Consider the following 22,916-nt stretch of genomic DNA (forward strand, 5'->3'; position numbering starts at 1 on the left):
AACAAGCCTAATAACATAGTTAAAGAAACAAAGATTTTACCTTCTCAGAAACAGAGTCCTAAGTGGCTATGGTCCGGAAGCTCTTAGATATCATGACTATGTTCCCATCAGTTGAAGTTGGAAATAACAAATTTTCAGCAAGTTTGAAAATAACTAATGGCAGCATTCTTGGAGTATTGATGAAAAAGCAATAGCTGAAGCAATTTATAATTGCATTGCAAACATCTTCAAAGTTCCAGCACTCAGTGCTAGCTTGCTTCTTCCTATACAAAATGCCATACTGGATAAGACCAGTAGCCCATTTAGCCCAATATCCTCTCTCAGGACAGTGGCCAAATGCATCAGAGGGAATGTACAAGAAAATCCATAAGACCAAGATAGAATTTAATAGCCAGAAGAGTAGTTTTCTCCTAACACTGTCGTATTTTGGGACTATATTTTCTGTCCTAGTCCAGGAGGCCCCAGACAGTTTATCTGGTCATACTGCTGACAAAAAGTTTATTAGGTCAATATACTGGAGTAAGAAAAATTAACTTCACTTTCAAAAGGAATCACAACTTTCTATTTTATTAATAAAATATTTTATAATATATGTTTAAATTTCAGACGCAAGAACAAGGATCAGACTGTAAAACATTTTATTGAAAGTTGTCCAAAATCCAGTCAATCATGTGATTATCTGTGCCACTAAGGCTCATCATTCTGAACCATACAAAAACATCTCAATATTTAAATTGAACCATTACCAAAAGACTAGATTAGTGTAGTTAAGGCACTTGAGATGCAAGTTAACTTAGCGAACTTGCATAACAGTAACATTCTAGTTTGAATGAAGCAGTTATTTCTCATGTACTCTTCAGTCTAAAGAAAACTTCCATATCCCTTGCCCCTTTGGGACAGAGAAGAGGACAGGAGGTGAGAAATTACTTATTTATAAACATCCTCCATGATAAAAACTACCTCCAAGCATTTGTCCTGCCCTGCAGCAGGTAGCACTATCTAGTCAAGCTGAAAGAGTTCTCACTAGTATAGGTGCTGGAATTCCTAGTCATGGAATTTTAAAATTATTTCGGCTGAGGCACAAGTCAAGTCATGGAGAAGGAAGTGTCTCAGGGGCACACCATTTTCTGCTCTTATTTCCTCTAACAAGCACAAAGCAGAAAGGGCTTCTATAAAACTAAGAGAATCTCCATTGGAATAGTAATGTTTATCCTAGGATCATACCCGTATTCCCCCCACCCAATCTCCCTAGTAAGTAAGGCTGAAGGAAATTAGAACAAGTTAAAGGAGGTGGCAACTCACAATTCCAAATGATACTGACTGAAAGTGCTGACATGTCTGCTGATTTGGCAGGATTCTGAGAATATTTTTAAACCACATTTAGGATCCCTCTGCTTTATCAGCTGAAACTGGCTATCTTTTGGGCTATGTTTCAGATTAGTTTTTCAGAATCAACTATTTAGAATGAAGAAAAGGCTAACAACATTCCTGACCTTAGGCTATATAGACTGGACTCACTGTGCCAGCATTTATTGCATACAGGGAGTTTCAGTCTTAGGCAGTCAGAGAGTCCTCACTGGCCAATTAGTAACAGGACAATGTGTTCAGAGGGGAAGGGGGGATTTCGCAGACCTATTAGACAGCTCAGGATAGCAGAGACTGCAACAAATGGTGGTAATTTTATTAAAAAAATATATCAGTGTCTTTTTGGTAACGGGAATGTTGAGCATTGAGGGGAAAACTCAATATTAAACCACTCTAGATAACTTAATTCAAGATTCCACATGCATTCACCAGTGCTATATGTTGATGACTTTCCCTTACTCTTTGGGGGTAATCAGTTGCACTGCATTGCAGTTAAATTCAAGAGATTCAAGTTGAGGACTGTAAGATCTGCACATTTGCCACTAGAAGCTGGAGAGTGTTTCAGAAAAAAGGAAGAGGTTTCCAGGTACGTGCTGAATTTGGCCCCTTCATTCATGAAAGGGTATGACTCAGGCATCAGAGTTATGAAAAAAGGGAAAGGAAAAATGCCAGCGAGAGTAGTAACAGGTAGACAGGAAAGAGAATGCAATTAAAAAAACAAACAAAACAAAACAAAATACACCCCCCACACCTATGAGGGAGCAGGAAACAAAATGAGGCAAACAAATTATCAAACTGAATGTAAGTACTGTTTCTAGTTATTTCAAAGAAACACTAGTAGTCCATAATCTAAGTTTTGAATTCCACTAGGTTTAAAGTAAAATGGTTTAACATGATGTAAAGCTTATGAAAAAAGACTGAATCTTAATACTCCATGTCACGTTCAGAGCATACTGCTTGTCATATTAAGGCACTACACATTTTCTTTGGTTCAGTGTTTAACTATCTCATTCGCTTTAAAGAGAGGTAGCATGAACCATACTCATTTAGCTCTTCAGTTCCATTATACACAATTTCAGAGTTGACACCTTTCAAATGCTCCCAGCTTGTGGAATCCTTTAACTCATCAGGAAACTGCAACAAAACATAAGATATTTTTTAAAAAAGAACTGAATTAAAGAAAAATATTCCATTTAATTTTCTAGACAGTTTCATTCAGAATGATGAGGGGCATATGGGAGAATGTAATGTGACATGAATTGGGTATATGGTACAGCTGAGGTGGAAGTATTTGGGGAGAAGTCCCTTTACAGCAAGTCCTATAGTAACTCATAAAGTTGATTGGCTCTGGAGGGAACCACATCCATACCTCCTGGGCTACAAAGTTGATTAACATACAAAGATCATTGATGGTAGGAGAATTAAAAGCTGAAAATGTGGGGGTTCGACAGTCTCCTTCCACATCAGTCACTAGAAAGAGCAGTGATCCAACTTTATCCATTGCTCTGGAAGCACGCCCTCATTAATTCCAAAACACAATATGGATTTTAATAGAATTTTTTTCTGAAAGAATGATTGCCCTGGCAGAGAGATGAAAATATCAGCCTACAGAAGCAAGGGCAACTCAAACTAGCAACAGAAGAGAAGAGGAGGTCAATGGGAGCTGGCTTCCTAACTCCCGTTTTAACTTTTAAAAATTTTCCCCAAAAAGGATAAAATAGTTACAAATCAAAACCTGGTGTTTATATAGAGTCCTACTGATTAGGACTTTAGCCCCTCAAAAAGTGTACTAGATGTTCCATATAACAAATGCAGAGACACAGGCAGCTTTGAAGATCTCAGCCCAAGAAATTTAGAACTCCAGGTAGAATTTGGGTTCCAAATCCCTTAAGCAGCTTTGAAAAAAATCTCATCTCTAATGAGGTAACGATTAAGAAAGAGGTAACTTGGAAAAAATATAGGAAAAAAGCTTTAAGGTAATCAAATGCTTCACTCCTATTACCGAATTTATGGCGAGTAATGACAATGTGGCATTAAAGATGTTTAATACTAAAGTAATCTTTGGGTTCTTACTTACTGTATACCTGTCAGATTATAAAAAGTACCGGAGCACTTTTTCTTTTGTTTTGAATAGGATAGAGGAAACAGTGACTAACTGTTGACCACAACAGGTAAAAGTTTCTGGTCATTACTGCAATCAATTCGCTTTTACACCCCTAGTTTCACCAAAAAAGCATTTTCAGGACAGTTTGTTTTCCATTTTTCTTCTGAAGTGGACTTCAGGCAAAGTATTGTTTTTTATAGTCACCCACTTTTGTCAAAAAACTATTGGGAAGGGAAACCCCAATCAGAATGAATGTAAGGTAACAGTTTATTCATTTTTAGTTACACTGTAAACCATGCAAGTAGCACTCCTATATTGTTATAAAATCTCAATGTTTTAAGTCACTGTAAGTTTATTTACTAGAATATTCTGTTCTAATCAATATAATATAGCTACATCAACAGCTATGTATTAAAGCACAACAATTTAAACAGCAAAAAAGCCATACCTGTATGGGTAGCCATGGTATTTAGATCTGAAGACAGAGAGCAGCCAGCTGAAGAATAATACCACCAGGCCAACACCAGCTACACACATTACTGTAGATAAGCAACAGAGTGCAGAATAAAATGATCAGACAGGCAAGTCTACCCTGAAAACAACACTATGGATAGGGCTTTAAAAATGCTCAATAACAGCTAAATCTCCACCTGCTGCACTCAATGGGAATTTAACTGTGGATGTCAACAGGAGCAGGATTAGGTGATTGCCGAGTCCCTTTGAAAAAATCCCACCCTGTGATGCTGGCAGACCAGGTGCCAGCTCTTGTCAAGGCTTTAAACCTCAGCAGAGCACTGAAATTCACTGCTGGAAGCCAGTCTGTGTGTGTTAGTTTTTTCCTGTGTGTTAGTATGGTTAAGATGGGTACTGAACTTACAACCAGGTTTTTAGACTTTATGAAATGCTGGTAAATTGCTGCATGCATTAATCTCACTTATAATATGTTTATCACACGCTATCAGGAAATATTTATGTTTTTGCTTTGTAACTGTAAAAGTTTGCTCTGAAACTCTGAGCCCAGTCAGGAGGGCTATGTCAACACAGCGCACCTTATAACAGTACGGCTGTGCTGCTGCAGCCTCGCTGTTGTAAGGTGTGCAGTGTGTGGTTCTCTACCTCTCTCGACAAAATAAAACCACCCCCAACGAGGGGCGGTAGTTCCGTTGACAGGAGTGCAGCTCCCGATGACAAAGTGCTGTCCACAGCAGCGCTTTTTGTTGCTAAAACTTGTTCCCAGGGGCTGGGTGGGGGGGGTGTTTCACACCCGAGCGACAAAAGTTTTAGCGACGAAAGTGCGGTGTAGACATAGCCTTTATTAATTGCCCCTTCCACTCTTGAAGAGACTACATGCAAAAGAGCTCGCCCCATCAGCTTGAATTCAGGAAGAAGGAAATACAACTAGCTGACAAGAACATTTTTCATTTCTTTTTCTGTTTGGACTCTCACAGGGCCAGAGCTATGAAATAGAAGCAGAGATCTGCAGGGTCAACCTGGGTTAGTCCTAAAAGACATTCAGAGCGGACAGTTTACAACAACTCTGTCACCTTTTGAAACCATACACTAACTCATTTGTTTATGTGTGTTTGCCTGCTTTAACCTTGTAATAACTCTCTCATTTCTCTTCTTAGTTAATAAATTCTTAAATAGTTTACTATAGGATTGGCTACAAGCATCGTCTTTGGTGTGAGATATAAGATACAAATTGCCTTGGGTAGCTGACTGGTCCTTTGGCTCTAGGAGTAACCTGAATACAGTATTTTGTGATCTTTGGGTGTATAGCAACCACCTATCTCTAAGTCCAGCTTGCCTGGGTGGCAAGATAGACTGGAGTGCCCAATGTGACTGGGATTCCATGGTAAGACTTCTAGTGCTTTAGGAGCTCACACTTGTTACTGGGTTGGTGAAATCTAATTATAGAACATACAACCAGTTTGGGGCATTTGCCCTACTTCTTGACAGTCTGCCTTGAGGTTGGCACTCATGGTAGCGAGCCACTCCAGACAACGTGACACACCCTATATTGATAATGCAGATCCAGTATAGAAAAACAAGCCCCTCCATCTCTTTTAATTAATAAATATTACCTAGCACTTATAAAAGTCCATATAACCCAGAATGCCTTTTTTTCCCCTCTCTTGCACCTCACTAAGCTCCTCCAGATGCTTCTGTAGAAACAGAAAGTTCACCTCTTTCAGGGTATACTATGCACAACAGTTCAACTGGGTAGAGGAAAGCATATCTCTCTCTCTCTCTCTCTCGCGCGCGCACGCTGTGGAGCGGCAGAATAGGGGAAGGTAATTTCATCCCTAGGTTGGGAAGTAGCAGCGCAAAGGAGACAAAGGCTGGTGTCAATAATTCCCTGCTCCCACCCACAGGGCCGAGTGTGCAGAGGGAGTTTGAGCAGAATTAACTGTTGCAGATAAATGAGAGGAGCTAGTGCACAGCCAAATAAGAGTTCTTGCACATTATAATATAGAAGGTTGTGGTTGGGTCAGCATATACTTTTCTGCTGAACCAAGCGTCATGAATTGTAGAGAGGGAAACGTGCAAAACATTTCTATAAAACAGACAACACAGACCATATACAAACATTTTAAAAAAAAAACTGAAGGTGACAGTGTCCCTTTAAGAAGCAGCCTACAAATAAGTGTTTGAGAACCTCTGTGATAAACCATAACTGCCACAATCTGTTAGGTCAATAATCTGTGAACTGACAATAGACTGAAAGAACATTAGTCGTCTTTCTTACACGAACCAAAATGTACATAATGTTACTTGAGGTGTACATGCTTTATCAGGTTTTAAAATAGATCTGTGGAACGTGACAAGGTAAAGGCACCCCAGTGTGTAAAGGATTAGCAGGTTGCTGCCTGTCACATTGCTATTCAGGATGAAGTATAAAAGGAAGGGGAAGGTGAGTCAAAGAAGAAAGCTGTATCTTCTCCCCTCCTGGCTGGTTAAAGCAAGGAAAGCCTCTGAGGAACTATTGCACAGTGTTTTCCAGCTGATTTGCTCTCTGCTTCATGATAATCTGTGCATAATAAACCAATAAACCCTAAGGAAAAGGCTTTAAAAGAACTAAGGCCTGGAGCTTTATGTCCATTTCTTGGATGGTGACTAATCTGGATTTTTAGTTAAAGGCCATTTTAGAAAATCAAATATATATTTGACAACCTGGAGCTATCCTAGTGCTCATCCCTCAATTATGAGTTTAATAGTTGAGCTTTTATTTTTAGTAGTCTCTTACAGAGAAACGAGACAATAGTTAGACACTATCTTGCTTCTCTCCTCTGTGCTCCAAGTCCACTCCAACAATTGTATGAATAAAAGAGGGAATGTGAATTAACTTTGAATTGTATGGTTTTGCTAGATTTCAACAGTGAATGAAGAATTAGATGCAGAGAACCTAAACACTTTGGGGTGGGGGTGGGGAGCTAATAAGAGTGCCAGCTCTGTAGTAAACCATCACATTGGAAACATTTTCTGAATGCATCTTCCCTTGACAGAGATTCAATTAAGCAACAAAATGCACTGCTTGGATTAGAAGTAGTACTTACTTTTTCTTTTCCCCACATCCATATCAGAGGTAGCAGCTTCATGCAGGAGTACCATTCCTAAAGTAACACCACCATCTGCAAAAGCTGTTTAAGGCTAAACTGACAGAAACACCATGTACTTATTTTTAAATTTAATAAATCCATTCAATCATAATCACATATGTGGCACACACAAAACTTATTAGAAAGATTAAAGACTCCCCACTGTAGAAAAATTACAACTAACATGCAGTAATGGTATTATTATTCCAGGAAACACAGAAGAGCAAAAACCAGGAAAATGTAAGGGATCTGTTTAACTGCACTAGCTACAAATCATAATTAGACTAAGCAAGCTTGCAACAAATAGCACTTTTCCTCAGAAAGAGGGGAGGTATGAATTAAGACCTTGCCTCTAATTCATATTGCTCTACCTTGTTCACCTTCCCATTCCTGATGAGAAGTGATTCTCAAAAGCTTGTCCATGTTATTTAACTTCTGTTGGCCTAACAAGAAGATAGTTAATATATTTCTCAGTTTTTCTTAATTTGACAGACTATAACAACAGGCACAAGCAGTAAAGACTGGACTTTTCTGTTATTCAGTTTGAACTAATATTCACCAGTAAAAATACTGCTAAAATTAAGGTCAGGATTTATAAGATGGTTATGCTGTATATGACCATAAGGAAATCTGACACAGTGAAACTCTTTTGACAACGAAACAGAACACAAGCCCTACATTGTTTAATCGCATTCTAATATGTACATTTCAGGTCTAATCCTGCTCCCACTGAAAAAGAATGGGTTTTTAATCATTGATTTATAGACCCTTCAATTCCAGTTGAAATGACTCTTCAGTTAGTGAAGCTACATGAAAAGAATGACTTAATTATGAGATGATACTACCAAATTGTGCCTTTTTTGAAGAGCTTTAATGATTAGAAAATTTGGTAGGTACACGGAGGGAGTGGAGACAAAGACACACAAAATGAGAGCACTTTAAAGCCCACAATTTGTTTTAACATCTTGTCATTGCAGTCTGCTGACACCGCTTGATAGATGGAATTTGACTAGATTCAGAACCAATAGAGGAGAGTAATAGCTAAAAAAAGAAAGAAATTCCCTCTGCCCCAAAACTGGTCTTTATGGCAACATTTTTGCCTCAAAAAATATCTCCCATGCTGGTCAATAAATGCACTGAAATTTGGAAACCCTTTCAAATCATAGAGTCACAAAACTCTATCACCAGCTTAAAACAACCAGAATAAATCAGAAGTGCAGTGAAAGAAAACAAAGATTCTTGGTGCTTTGTATCCAACTTAACATTAATTTCTTCATTCACCTGAACTGACAAGTTACCATATATTGTGGCTACACTATATTGTGGCTACATTGTAATACTGTAGAGAGTCAAAAGACTGAGCCTGTCATTTACTGAAATAAAAAAAAGACTCGGCGGGGGGGGGGGGGGGGAATAATTCACATAAGACCCGTTTTGGAGCCTGATGAAACCGGATACCAGCTGAGAATTACAAGGTCAACTGTAGTGTTTTGGTTTGGTTTTCAAACTAGGAATGTGAAACAATGAGAAAGTTAATGTGATTTTAAGTTTTGTATCATTTATATAATGTGTACCTCCAAAATGCTTAGCAGAATTAAACAACAAAAAAGGAAAGAAATTGGGGGTGGGTGGGTAGAAAAAAAGGTAGACTGCATTTTCAGATGAGAAGAGAGCTTGAAGTGGAGACACCCTAGAAAGTCTGCTCCAGATGGCAACAGCTGTAATAGAGAGGCTCATGCACCAGTGACCTTACTACAGGAAAGGAAAAGTTTACAAGATGGCTGCAGTATATTATGCAGAGGTTAAAAGGAAAAGGGAAGGGAATTTTGCACTAGATCTTGAAATGAACCAGTAGATGTGGAGCCAGTGCACTAGCTTGATGTTATTATGGTACATTTTCTGCTCTTTGAACTTTGAAAATGCAGACGGGGTATCTGAAGAGCAGGGACTTTGAGGCTGTAGAGATGTTGTTGCTATAGAAGAGGCGAAGAGACAAACACCTGGACGAAGATTTCAGTAAGGAAAGGCGGCATTGGCATACAGAAGTGATGTGGAGGTCGGAATTGGTGGATTTACAGAAACACAAAAGATGCTTGAGGAGGAAAGTTCAGAAACAAGGACAACTAAGGTTACCGACAGTGGAAGGAAAAAATTTGCACATCTGAGCTGAGGAAAAATAGGAGAGAGGAGTTGGATTGGAAGATATTCCTCTTGTCCAGAAGAAAAACAACTTTAAAAACATATGTGAAGGCAGTGGTGACAAAGCTATAAGTTTACTCTGTCAAGACAGGAAAACAAAAGGTGTGAAACATTCGCATAATAGCTAAGGTTAAGATAACAATAGGAGAACTTAGAAGTGTGCAGTGGCCCATGAACTAAGCATCTATGGGATTCCATTGGACAGGAAATCTTAGTACAGAGGAAAGACTCCACCAACAGAGAGAGAAAGAATGATTAGTTCTGCTTCCACTTACCTATTGCCAGACACCAACACAGGCTGTCTCAAAGAATGCAGTTGTCCACAGCTTCATTTAAGGACATACGAAGAGAACGATACCTAATCCTTTTGAATTGACAGATTGTGGCATAAGGAAACGTTAGCTGTTGACATATTATAAAGGCACTGCAAGGTTTTGGTCACCAATATCAGTATTATGTGATCAGTTTGAATCTTAGCAAACTACTCCTGGTAGTGAAGGGAGAAGGTATAGGTTTGGCAGAAAATTAAATTGCCATCAGATATGTATATTTCATTATAAAAGGATACTAAATAGTAGAACAATGTGTGTTTCAGCCACAAATTGGGCTTGGCTGCTTCCATGGATATAGTTCTATAAAAAGACAAAATTCAATTAAGAAAGTAACTTTGGAGCAGAGTTTAAAGTAATGGATATAAAATCTGGCCATTGAGAACGAGATATGTGCCATTGAGAACGAGATAAACAGAAAGCAATAGCAAAACACAGGAAATGCAGATAAGAAAAATATTAAAAATGAAAAATTATTTTCACTCAATGTGGCTTAGACAATAAAATATTAAGCATGGTTTGTTTGATATTAAAAGGTTGCAAACTGAACAGCTTAGGCTATATGGAGAATAAAATTTTACTGCTAGTCAGTTACATATGGAAAGCTTTGCGTATGCGGGGCAGTGTTAGATCCAAGCATAACAACATTTTTGACAGCAGCTCAGCAATACTTTATAACACGCAGAGAATTAAAAAGGAATATGTGGTTTGGAACTGTATGTGTCTGTCGGGGTAAAGATCATGATATAATTTCACATTTTACTCACAGGTTAATTTAACGATCTGTGAAGCAGCATTCAGTTCAGTATCACTATCTGGGGCACAGGCATCTCAAGAGATGTCATATGCCCAGTACAACTGAGAAGCACTTGGGTTGCATCTTGCCTATCTGATATGCAAGGCAGAACTGAAGAGGACAAGACAGGCTGATATAACTAAGTCATAGGATTAAATTATTATAAAAGTTCAGTAAAACATTGCCAAAGAGAACAAAAGCATGTCTGAATACATACACATAGAAATAATGGTTTTACATACTAGTTACTGGGTATGTGGAGGAGGTGAGGAGAGAAGTTGTACATATTTAAAAAAAAAAAAAAAGGAAGGCCAGGTTCCGGGAGGCAATAAAACTATTTAACACAGAGAACCTGAAAGCAGCAGAAGAAAGTTGCTTAAAAGTCCAACTGCTGTCACTTCTCCCACTGCCTGGAGATGTCTTAGTTTCATTTTTTAAGATGTGTGTATGGAAATGACAGAGTAGAGCAGCGGGGGGCATATGAGAGATGGAATTAAAATTTATGGAGACAAGACAAAAAAAGGATTGATGGGCTTGAGATAAAAAATAGATTAAACAAAAGCCAATTCTGTTAAAATAATGTACCTCCAGAGTTTAAGCAGACAGTGCAACTGTTGCGCTTCCTCTAAATTAGATTAGTAACAAGAATATATTCTAGAAAAAAGCGGTTAGCAAAATATCTATAAAAAGAAAAGGAGGACTTGTGGCACCTTAGAGACTAACAAATTTATTTGAGCATAAGCTTTCGTGAGCTACAGCTCACTTCATCGGAGAGAAGTCAGAAACAAAACTCACATCCTGGATTTTGTGTTTTTTAAACATGGATCTTTTCACTGTAATCCTACAAAGATAAAGACTTACCACTTGTCCTGTATGGGGATTCTTATGAGCATATGGTGGCCCTCGGATGTGATTCCACATTTGTCCTGATGTCATTGCTAGCACAAAACACTAGAAAGGAAGAAAGGAAGAACATAAGACAAATTAGTATGGACCTCATACGTCTCTCTATTCAGTTTTCATCTTTGCAATTCACTGCACCCAGGAATGTACAGATGTTGAAGTCGCCTTATACAACGCATAGCACAATACCTATTCTTAACTGATAATGTTTTCTCACAGTTTGAACTGAAAAGCTTGCAATCAAGTAGTACTACCAGACAACCAAGAAGAAAAGCTACATGAACCTCATCTTCACTCTAACCAAAAGTATGGACTTTTTCTTCCAGAAATCATGCCTTTCAAAAACCATCTGCACTTAAACCTGAAAGTCTGTGGCACAAATAACCCTTTATGTAAAATATCAATACTGTAGTAATATGATCTGCATTACACCGAACTCTTGGTCCCAGTACTTCTCGATTTTGCCATTATGATCAAAAGACTCTTTACAGTGTACTACATTCTAGCAAAGATATCCTCTCTTTTTAGAAGAGCAATAATCTCACATTTATTTCAAGGAACATTGGATTTGCCAAACTCGATCAGGCCACTGTCCCATCAAGTCTGGTATTAACTAATAGCAAACAAAACCACACCAAAGCCGTATAGCAGGGAAAGATTGTTTCTGATCTTCTGAATGCTATCAACATATGCTCTGATATATAACATTTGATGGACTGTATCTTGAATAACTTCAAACACGGTTGGTCATAAAATTATTCAGCCCTTTTTATATATCCAGCACCTGTACCAATACTTAGGACTTTAAGCTGCGATTCCAGAGGCCAAATAGCAAATGTGTGAGTCTGAAGCCTATATTTTAATATCCTGAAAAATGAGTTTTACTGAATTAGACTAAGGATAATCAAAGCCTAAGTATAAACTGGGTAAAAAACTCATTTTAAATAAAATTCACACTAATAATCTGTGTGGAGGGATGTGGCATGTAGTCTGGCCTCATCTGTTTGGTTACAAATGCTCTCCTAAACTGCTCATGTTCAGCTTACTCTGAGGTCAGTAGGAGAATCTGGTTTATAATAAGCCCAGCTGACAGAAAAAGGTTATTTGTTTCACCACTAAATAGTTTTCCACGCAGGAGAGGTAACAAAGCAAATGCAATATTTCCTTCCCTTTAAATTCAATCTGGATCAAGTTGAAACAGGGAGAAGTATTTTTGCTTACCAAAGCAGCAAAAGCCCAGCCAGTTTTGTTATAGAGAAAATCCAGGTTGCTTCTCCGTAAGTACACAAGGCCACCAATGACTGCCAGCAGCAGACCCAACATCAAGGGACCAGCATAATTTGGAGGTCTTATCACTCGAATCTATGCAAGCACAAATGGTGATGTTAAAAAAATTCTTTTTTTAAAAAACCATGATGATATGGAGAAATAAAACCATACCAACGTACACAACACACCAACTTAATATTTCTTTAATAATTCATAGACACTAAGGACAGAAGGGAGCATTCTCATCAACTAGTCTGACCTCCTGCACAGCGCAGGCCACAGAATCTCACCTACCCTCTCCTACGAAAAACCTCACCTATGTCTGAGCTATTGAAGTCCTCAAATCATGGTTGAAAGACTTCAAGGAGCAGAGAAGCCTCCTTCAAGTCACCCATGCCCCATGCTACAGAGGAAGGCGAAAAACCTCCAGGGCCTCTCCAATCTGCCCTGGAGGAAAATTCCTTCCCGACCCCAAACACGGCCATCAGCCAAACCCCGAGCACACGGGCAAGATTCACCAGCCAGACACCACAGAAAATTCTTTCCTGGGTAACTCAGATCCCATCCATCTAATATCCCATCTCAGGGGATTAGGCCTATTTACCCTGAATATTTAAAGATCAATTACTTACCAAAATCCCATTATCCCATCATACCATCTCCTCCATAAACTTATCGAGAAGAATCTTAAAACCAGATAGATCTTTTGCCCCCACTGCTTCCCTTGGAAGGCTATTCCAAAACTTCACTCCTCTGATGGTTAGAAACCGTCATCTAATTTCAAGTCTAAACTTCCTGGTGGCCAGTTTATACCCATTTGTTCTTGTGTCCACATTGGTGCTGAGCTGAAATAATTCCTCTCCCTCTCCTGTATTTATCCCTCTGATATATTTATAGAGAGCAATCATATCTCCCCTCAACCTTCTTTTAGTTAGGCTAAACAAGCCAAGCTCCTTAAGTCTCCTTTCATAAGACAAGTTTTCCATTCCTCGGATCATCCTAGTAGCCCTTCTCTGTACCTGCTCCAGTTTGAATTCATCCTTTTTAAACATGGGAGACCAGAACTGCACACAGTATTCTAGGTGAGGTCTCACCAGTGCCTTGTATAACGGTACTAAAATCTCCTTATCCCTACTGGAAATGCCTCTCCTGATGCATCCCAAAACCGCATTAGCTTTTTTCACAGCCATATCACATTGGCAAGGTCCTTCTCCTCTTCCGTTACTTCTAATTGATGCGTCCCCAACTTGTAACTAAAATTCTTATTATTAATCCCTAAATGCATAACCTTACACTTCTCACTATTAAATTTCATCCTATTACTATTACTCCAGTTTACAAGGTCATCCAGATCTTCCTGTATAATATCCCGATCCTTCTCCGAATTGGCAATACCTCCCAGCTTTGTATCATCTGCAAACTTTATTAGCACACTCCCACTTTTTGTGCCAAGGTCAGTAATAAAAAGATTAAATAAGATTGGTCCCAAAACCGATCCCTGAGGAACTCCACTGGTAACCTCCGTCCAACCTGACAGTTCGCCTTTCAGTAGGACCCGTTGCAGTCTCCCCTTTAACCAATTCCTTATCCACCTTTTGATGTTCATATTGATACCCATCTTCTCCAATTTAACTAATAATTCCCCATGTGGCACGGTATCAAATGCCTTACTGAAATCTAGGTAAATTAGATCCACTGCGTTTCCTTTATCTAAAAAATCTGTTAGCTTTTCAAAAAAGGAGATTAGGTTGGTTTGGCACGATCTACCTTTTGTAAAACCATGTTGTATTTTGTCCCATTTACCATTGACTTCAATGTCCTTAACTAATTTCTCCTTCAAAATTTTTTCCAGGACCTTGCATACTACAGATGTCAAACTAACTGGCCTGTAGTTACCCGGATCACTTTTTTTTCCCTTTCTTAAAAATAGGAACTATATTAGCAATTCTCCAATCATTCTGTACTACTCCTGAGTTTACAGAATCATTAAAAATTCTTGCCAACGGGCTTGCAATTTCAGGTGCCAATTCCTTTAATATTCTTGGATGAAGATTATCTGGGCCCCCCGATTTAGTCCCATTAAGCTGTTTCAGTTTCGCTTCTACCTCAGATATGGTAAATATCTACCTCCATATCCTCATTCCCATTTGTCATGCTACCATTATCCCCACGATCCTCTTTAGCCTTATTAAAGACTGAGGCAAAGTATTTGTTTAGATATTGGGCCATGCCTAGATTATGTTTAACCTCCTCTCCATCCTCAGTGTTAAGCGGCCCCACTTCTTCTTTCTTAGTTTTCTTCTTATTTATATGGCTATAGAACCTTTTACTATTGGTTTTAATTCCCTTTGCAAGGTCCAACTCTACTCGACTTTTAGCCTGTCTCACTTTATCCCTACATGTTCTGACCTCAATTAGGTAGCTTTCCTTGCTGACCCCTCCCATCTTCTACTCCCTGTATGCTTTCTGCTTCTTCTTAATCACCTCACTAAGATGCTTACTCATCCAGCTTGGTCTACAACTCCTGCCTATGAATTTTTTCCCCTTTCTTGGGATACAGGCTTCCGATAGCTTCTGCAGCTTTGATTTAAAGTAATCCCAGGCCTCCCCCACCTTTAGATCCATAAGATCTTCAGTCCAATCCACTTCCCTAACTAATTTCCTTAATTTTTGAAAGTCAGCCCTTTTGAAATCAAAAACCCTAGTTGCAGATTTATTTTTGTTAATCCTTCCATTTAGTTTGAACTGAATTAGCTCATGATCACTTGAGCCAAGATTGTCCCCTACAACCATTTCTTCTATGAGGTCCTCGCTACTCACCAAAATTAAATCTAAAATGGCATCCCCTCTAGTCGGTTCAGCAACTACTTGATGAAGGAATCCATCAGCTATCGCATCTAGGAAAATCTGAGCCCTATTATTAATTCTAACTGTAGTTCAGAAATGAATGCCTTATCTTTTGTTTCAATAATACATACTATAGAGCAAAATCTGTTAGACCATATTTACTATTTTTCCTGTGATAATAATAAAACAGCTTTATTTCCATAGAGGTGGATGCTTTTACTGGTGGGTGAATCCACACAAGTTTGTAAAGGGATTTGGAATCATTCTAGATGGAGAGCATTAAATAAATGTAAAATATTATAACGTGGCATGTAAAAAAAGTTGCCTGTTTTTAAGAGATACTTCATCTCCAAAGCTCAGCTAGACACAGCTGAGCTTAGGACCTGCTTTGAATAGTGTCACTGAGTAGCCAATTAGAATAGATTTCCTTAACCATTTTGTATATCTGACAAACAGACTCTCCACAGCTAGATTTACATCACAGGAAGGAAATGAAAGTCCATCTGTACTTACATTGACATCAGTCCTATCAGCTATCCAGCGAGCAAGCTGCTCGGCCGCAAAACCCCGCACTTGCAGCTCATATGTGTCACCCCTTTTAGGTTTCCCTTTAGCTGGGAAGTTAATGAAGGTTGGAGCTGAATTCATGTTTAGCTGTATTAAAAAGATTAATAAATAAAAGTAGAAGTGAAGCATCAAGAATTAAGTTATTTAGCCATTTAAACTTTTCTTATTTTATTGCAAGTTTCTAATTCATGTTCTGTCCTGTAGCTTATTCACGTAATTAAACAGAATGGCTATTCATAAAATAGATCTCAGGGGTATTTCAACAAAAAAATCACAGGTTTCAGAGTAGCAGCCGTGTTAGTCTGTATTCTCAAAAAGAAAAGGAGTACTTGTGGCACCTTAGAGACTAACAAATTTATTGTTATTGTTAATAAATTTGTTAGTCTCTAAGGTGCCACAAGTACTCCTTTTCTTTTCAACAAAAAATGGTATTGTAGCTTGAATGCTTTTTTCTCATAAAATGGTCTAGGATATGCAAAAATCCATGACACAAAATTATGTATACAGTACATTAGTCAGATACATTCTTCTTGAATGCTCCATACTTTCTTCTCTCTTTAGTATCCAGAATGTCCTGAGACACCCACAATTATTTGATACCCAATGCTAACAATAATGCACATCTCAGAAAGCAGTTTGAGACTGGGTATTCTCCCATTAGGTTTAACACAGCGTTGTTTAATTTCTAATATAAACAATATTCTCATGTCTTTAATACTCACGTCTATGGTCAGCAAAGAACTCAAAGAAGGCTGTACAGTTAATACATATACCTGAAATCAGCTGAGAGATAAAGCTCCTGAGAGTTGTCTATATGGTAAAGTACTATTCTTGCCCTTGTTCATAAAGAAAGGTTTTTTGAGTCTTTGTATACAAGTATATCTATAAAGAAATCTATAGAGTAGTGTCTAGAGTAAACGTATTGGCATAAAAAAAAATAATCACATACATCTTAATGAATATTGATGAGCCATCTCTTAATGTGTTCTAGCATATTCCTATAGCGAAGCAGCTATTTCTGTCATAAAAGACCTGCATAAAATTTCCAACAGCACGGCTTCACCAAAGTTTCACCGTGAGCCTAAACCTTAGATAGGGTGTGTAAACCTTTCAGTGACCCTGGATTGAATTATGCTTTTAGATTGAAACAATCATGGCACTCAAAGCTTGGCAAATCAGCTACAAAATCTGATTTTCCTTTTGAGTTGCTTCAACATGAAACTGAAATCACAATTTTGTAAAGGTCCAATTGTAAATCTCCAAGATCAAGATTTGATAATTCTCTGAAAACAAATTAACACAAACATAATGTACATTCTGGATCAAGTACTATCCTGAATAACCTGTATGATTGAGCTGCACAGGTTCCAAGTAACTTGAAAGAATACAAAGAGGGTGGCATTTCTAGATTCTTCTGAGGATATTGCACTTCTTTCAAAAACAGATTTTGTGTCTTAAGAGACAGACCACAGATTGTTTGCCTATAACTAACATGGGCTTTTATTTTTAGGAAAAAATTGAGTGAACATTTTAAAGAGTAATTTACTGTGCATTCCTAGTAACTTGTCACATTTCTGAAAATCAGACGGACATGAAAATATTTTCAGTCAGTTAAAAAAAAAAAAAAAATCAGTTTTTTGACACTGCTCCTTTAAATGGGACACCGAGTTTCTTAAAAATACCTTTACAACAAATTAAAGGTTCTTCCCTCCCCCATCACTGCTTAGAGTTAGAAGTCTTTTGCAAACTGCAATAAACATTTAAATTAATTCCAGTATTTTACAAGTCACTGTAATTCCATTATTACACTAAATGGCATTACAAGAGTTAGGAAAAAAAGACCCTAATCAGGTCATCCAGTCTATCACTCTTGCCCATTCAGCACTGTTCCCTGCATATTATTAGTAGTTTGGCCTATTAGTGCTACTGTCAAATTAGCAAACAAATCTTGCATATTTCTCATGGATTGGAGGGTTGTTGTGGTTTTAAAAAAAAAATCTGTGTAATTTTTATTTTGCAGGAGTTTCGTTACAGATTGGCCAGCATCCCTTATTATGGTAATACTGTACCATATCTTCTGTATTGTAGATTTCTTTTTCGCTACCCCCAGTTCTCCCCAACTAAAAATCACTTTAAAAAATGAAATATATATTACCATCTGAAATACATCCGAGCCTTCATCAAAATCCACCATGGCAAAAAAAACTTTATTGGTAAATGCACTGGAGTATCGCCAGGAGTTTGCCAGAATCTGGTATTCTTCATCAGCTTGCCTGAAGAAAAAAAACAAAACAAAACATATAAAACCAGATGCTATAGTCATGAGGCTATGTCAAAAACGGGGGACCTGTGAACATCCTTCCAGCTCTAACATCTGACTGGAGGTAACATCTCCCAGCCACACCAAAACTCCTTTTCAGTTAAGATTTTAAAACTAACAAGACATGTCATGCTTCATTACTCATTCCTCTGTTTTCAGCATTGGGCACACAAAGTTTTTTTTGTTTTTAGGGTGTGGGGCAGATCTTCTGGACTGGTCAAGTTGCACTGGGCCCACCATCAGGAGGCAGGGCATATGAAAAACTGATGCTCAAGGCTGTTTTCCATTGTGCTCAGCTGCCTGTGCTCCAAGGTGCTGCTGTGACAGCTAAGGATCATCAGAATGCAGCAGAATTCAAGGTATGCCCTCTTCCCGCAACATACTTCTGTACATGGAGGTGACCCAGAGATTTCCCCACTAGCCATTAAAGCCATCTTCAGAGTCCCTTTATATCTTTGGAGCAATGCAAAGTGGCAGAAGCAGAACCTGAACCCGGGATCTGATACAGTATAAATGTAAATAAGTACTCTAGATATGAGCAAAATCTCAAACGGCAAGGCTCAACAGCAAACTCTAAAAAAAGTGTTTAGCCATTCACCCAAAAAGATTAATGTTAACCCCTCCAAAAACTTCCCTTTTTCATACTGCACAGCTACAATTATTGCAGCACAGAGATCAACACAGTTAATCTGACTTTAGATGATCCGTGCATGTGCATATATAAGAGATGGCATTAGAAAAATTCTACTACAGTTTATTGTGTCTTAGTAGCTCTCTCCCTCTCTGAATGAAATTGTTCAAATTCAAGAAAAAGGTACTGCGAAGTAGGACAGTACAGCTTTTACGCACTCAGAACATGGCACTTTTTACAGTAACCATTAAATTTAAGTTCTTTAGAATTTAATTAAGTCCATACTTGCACACGGCACACTGTCTGTGAGGCTGAAGAGCAGTGAACATCACAACCACCGAGTAATTTCTTGGTGGTGCCTTTACAAGGCGACGAAATTTGTCTCCATTCATTCGGATAACGGCTCTTTTGCTGGCCCACTCCATCAGCTGGCTAACTTTTTCAGATAAAACCATCTAAAAAATAAAGTCAAAAATGTTTATTTTAAAAACTGGACTGAACATTAAAGAGTCTTGTCTTTTGATACTCTGAACCGTTAACAGTCTCATGGTGACATTTCAACAAGATGACTGAAATCCAAAAGAAAGCAAGACACACATTATGTGGTCAGGTTGAGAGAGTCCACAGTTTTTTATTATAACGATGTTCAATGGAAGTTCCGAGTGTTCAGTACTTCCAAAAAAAAAAAAAAAAAAAAAATCAGTCAAAAGCCAATGATCAGGCATTAATGTACCAAGAAAACAGATCCTAATATTGTCCAGTAATACTAAACAAGCCTATTGATTTAAATTAAATTATAGATTAGCTTTGGATCACTTCCTGTAACTTAAGAACATTACCTTATTCAAAAAATAACTGCTCAGTTGCAATGATTTCTCTATTTGTGATACTGTCAATAGGCTCCATTCGCTTTAGCTAATCCAGACAAACCCATACACAAGTAGTGCAATCATTTTTACATAGAAAAACACTTATCTGCATGTAAGCTTGGACACATCTTAGTGACAGCAACTAAGTAAGGTCCACAATTCTTCCCTACCGATGACCACGGATGACCTCCCCACAGGCGGGGGCCCGGCTCCCCACAGGCAGGGGCCCGGCTCCCCACGCTGCCCCCCTCCGGGCGGACGGCTCCCCACAGGCGGGGGCCCGGCTCCCCACGCTGCCCCCCTCCGGGCGGACGGCTCCCCACAGGCGGGGGCCCGGCTCCCCACAGGCGGGGGCCCGGCTCCCCACAGGCGGGGGCCCGGCTCCCCACAGGCGGGGGCCCGGCTCCCCAAGGCTGGGCAGCCCAAGGATACGGCCGGGCTCCCCCAGCGGAAGGTAGCCGGGCAGACTATGGTCGTTATAGCTCCGGGAATCCCGGGCCAGTTTCTCCCTCAACCCAGCTAGCGGCGGAGGGCCCTCACCTCCTTCCGCTTCTGCCCGGCAGCCCAAGGTCCTTCGCAGGCCATCAGCCCCACCAAGACCCCCAACATCAGCACGCGCAACGCCGCCATGTCCGCTCCTTCCACCGGCACCCGCCGCTGATTGGCCCAGCCGCTTCCGCAAGCAGCGCTCTATTGGCCAAACAAGGCGGACAGACTACTTTCCATTCACGTCCTTGGCTCAAGCTCATTTTGTATTGGTCTAACGTCCTCATCCGTCAGCCAATCATAACGAGGCAAGCTGTTGTGGTGCGATTGGTTGTTTGATGAATGGGGAGGAGTCGGTTCGGAGGGCCAAGGAGCGGAACGCGTAGTCGGATGCGCTGTAATAGGGACCGCAGGATACAGGGCGGAGCTAAGGTGGTCTGGGTGTTGGAGTGCGATGATCTGAGGCAGCAGCACCACTGCAGTTAAATAGTTGGAGTAAGGACAGCATTACAGACAGGGCACAGGGCAGCATCAGCAATGCAGAGAGGGGTGCCTCGTGGTACCGAAGTGTCCAGTCTTGCTTGCACATTATTCTAGGTGCTATCTCAGCTATTATTTGTCTGGGAGTCTCATCCGCAGCTCGCATTGCACTGACAGTCTTTTCCTGTCCTCTCACACTGTAAATGTGAATCTTAATTTGCTATCCTCGTGAAGCACCCCTGGATTGCATTTTCAGCATTACTGATGACTAACAAGTACTTCTCTTCAGCTAAAAGTCCGTTTTCCAGATTGCTTTCCTTGGCTTCCATTTTTTTGAGCACTGTCCATTACGCCTCTGGTTCTCCATTTCAAAGCTCCATTGCGCCACGGTTTATGGTGCAACTTTGAACTGTTTGCCTCTGAAATTGTTACTATATTAACTACTGGTTTCAGAATAGCAGCGCTGTTAGTCTGTATTCGCAAAAAAGAAAAGGAGTACGTGTGGCACCTTAGAGACTAACAAATTTAATTAGTTAACAAATTAACTAACCATGTTCTTCAGCGTCTGTGAAAAGTCCATGAGGTCTGAAGGCACCGACACTCTGAAGGCGGATGGCTCTGTTAATACACTGAAGACACTTTTAGCATACATTTATATCGGGTTAGACATAGGATAGCAGGAGCAACCAACAGGATGGCTGGATGCCTCTGAAGAAATAGTGCATGCCAGGAGTATTATAATTAGGAAAATAATCTTTATAGTAGATCCTCAAATACCCCTCTCATGCAGCTACACAATCCTATATTCCTATTATTTGGTATTTATTTTAAAGTATCATCTTGATCCGTCAAGTTGTATTTCTTGTATCCTGTCATACTTTGTGCAGATTTGGACCCTCGTGCTGTAACTGGGTCTACCTAAGAAGACCCTTGCACGCAAGTGAAGCCTCGTTGACCTAAACAGAGCAGTTTCGCGGTTTGTCTCTTCATGGATCATAAAAACTGTCTGGAATATATCAATATAGCGATAATAAATCAATATCGGTAACATACATAGTTATATACGAATAGAGATTTCCGCTAGGCATACAGGAGTGCACGTTCTTTGTATAAAGACAAGGCACTATCATGCATGCATCTACATCACTGTCAAGAAAGAGATGATGGAATGTACTTCCATACCTATATCTTTCGATGTATGACATAGGTATACGCAAAAAGAAAAGGAGGACTTGTGGCACCTTAGAGACTAACAAATTTATTAGAGCATAAGCTTTCGTGAGCTACAGCTCACATAGGTATGGAATTAAATTCTATCTTTCTCGAATATTCTTACTGAGAGATTTTAATTCGGTAGCCATTACATATGCAAGAGTTTACGTATTTAAATATGTTCTTTATACTTATTCTATGCACCTCTTTGTATAGATATAAACTGATCTTTCAATCATATAACTACATGCTTAATTTTACTCATATGCACATGTATTTGTAAAATCAGAGCCACAGGGATTTTACATGATTAAGATCGGTACGTCAATAATCAAGTTAGATCATGCCTATGAATCAGTTAAGGATTTCTTTATCCCTGTCTTTATTTAGTTATTTTTATAAGGCAAGTCCCTATTTAATGGGCGCCACAGTGTATATTTATATTATGTAAATTCCTGTCTGCGTGAGGTGATCCCTACCCTGCCGCGTAGTAAAACGCTTTCTCGGGTGCTTATTACAGTTAAACTCGGTATTTTACTCGCACAAACACCGAGAAGAAAAAAAAAACGTGTCAGAAGTGGGATTCGAACCCACGCCTCCATACGGAGACCAGAACACCCAGCCCTCGAGAGAGGAAGGCATTTTAAGCCTTGAGTCTGGCGCCTTAGACCACTCGGCCATCCTGACACCGCTTTCAGCAGACGCAGCTGGGAGATCCTTATTTTTCACTGCAGAGTCAGTGCCACTAAGATTTTTCTCCTGACTGATTAAGTCCCGTGGCAAAAGCCACCCCTAACGTAGGGAGTGTGGGGGAGCCCGTGGGAGTCCCGGGCCCCCAGCTTCCCAGGTACAACGGTTGTAAGAGCCCCCTATGATTGTCAGAGCCCCTCCACGCAACCGCAGAAACTACATTTCCTAGAATGCCGCGGGGCCGCGCTCA

The 22,916-nt window shown here is 39.5% G+C and overlaps 1 protein-coding gene and 1 non-coding gene across 3 annotated transcripts; both read right to left on the reverse strand.

Annotated features, from left to right (window-relative positions):
• Positions 1 to 621: 621 nt before the first annotated feature.
• On the reverse strand, positions 622 to 20,558 carry MAGT1 (magnesium transporter 1). 2 transcript variants are annotated; one of them, XR_006274151.1, is made up of 10 exons: positions 20,339 to 20,521; positions 19,215 to 19,384; positions 18,134 to 18,251; positions 15,925 to 16,065; positions 12,517 to 12,657; positions 11,254 to 11,343; positions 9,836 to 9,899; positions 9,543 to 9,631; positions 3,918 to 4,008; positions 622 to 2,499 (listed from the first exon to the last, which is right to left on the reverse strand). XR_006274151.1 is itself a non-coding variant. In XM_038417015.2 (10 exons), the coding sequence occupies exons 1-10, from the start codon at positions 20,426 to 20,428 to the stop codon at positions 2,484 to 2,486; spliced, it is 996 nt and encodes a 331-aa protein (XP_038272943.1). In that variant the 5' UTR covers positions 20,429 to 20,558; the 3' UTR covers positions 622 to 2,483. The 2 variants fall into 2 exon arrangements, 1 of the variants encoding a protein (XP_038272943.1); XM_038417015.2 differs by lacking the exon at positions 9,543 to 9,631 and adding an exon at positions 7,027 to 7,101 and having other exon boundaries at positions 20,339 to 20,558.
• A 1,987-nt stretch (positions 20,559 to 22,545) lies between these two features.
• TRNAL-CAA lies at positions 22,546 to 22,663 on the reverse strand. The gene is made up of 2 exons: positions 22,626 to 22,663; positions 22,546 to 22,591 (listed from the first exon to the last, which is right to left on the reverse strand). It is a non-coding gene; the product is annotated as a tRNA-Leu (tRNA).
• Positions 22,664 to 22,916: the final 253 nt, after the last annotated feature.

This window comes from Dermochelys coriacea, chromosome 9, assembly GCF_009764565.3.
Source record: "Dermochelys coriacea isolate rDerCor1 chromosome 9, rDerCor1.pri.v4, whole genome shotgun sequence".
Taxonomy (NCBI): Eukaryota; Metazoa; Chordata; order Testudines; family Dermochelyidae; genus Dermochelys; species Dermochelys coriacea.

Excerpts from the sequence above, each read along its gene's own strand:
- MAGT1 (XM_038417015.2), bottom strand. The coding sequence starts at position 20,428 with ATGGCGGCGTTGCGCGTGCTGATGTTGGGGGTCTTGGTGGGGCTGATG. Across the intron at positions 11,344-12,516 it reads GCTGGGCTTTTGCTGCTTTG|TGTTTTGTGCTAGCAATGAC; the intron begins GTAAGCAAAAAT and ends CTTCCTTTCTAG. Across the intron at positions 4,009-7,026 it reads GGATGTGGGGAAAAGAAAAA|TAATGTGTGTAGCTGGTGTT; the intron begins GTAAGTACTACT and ends GCTTATCTACAG.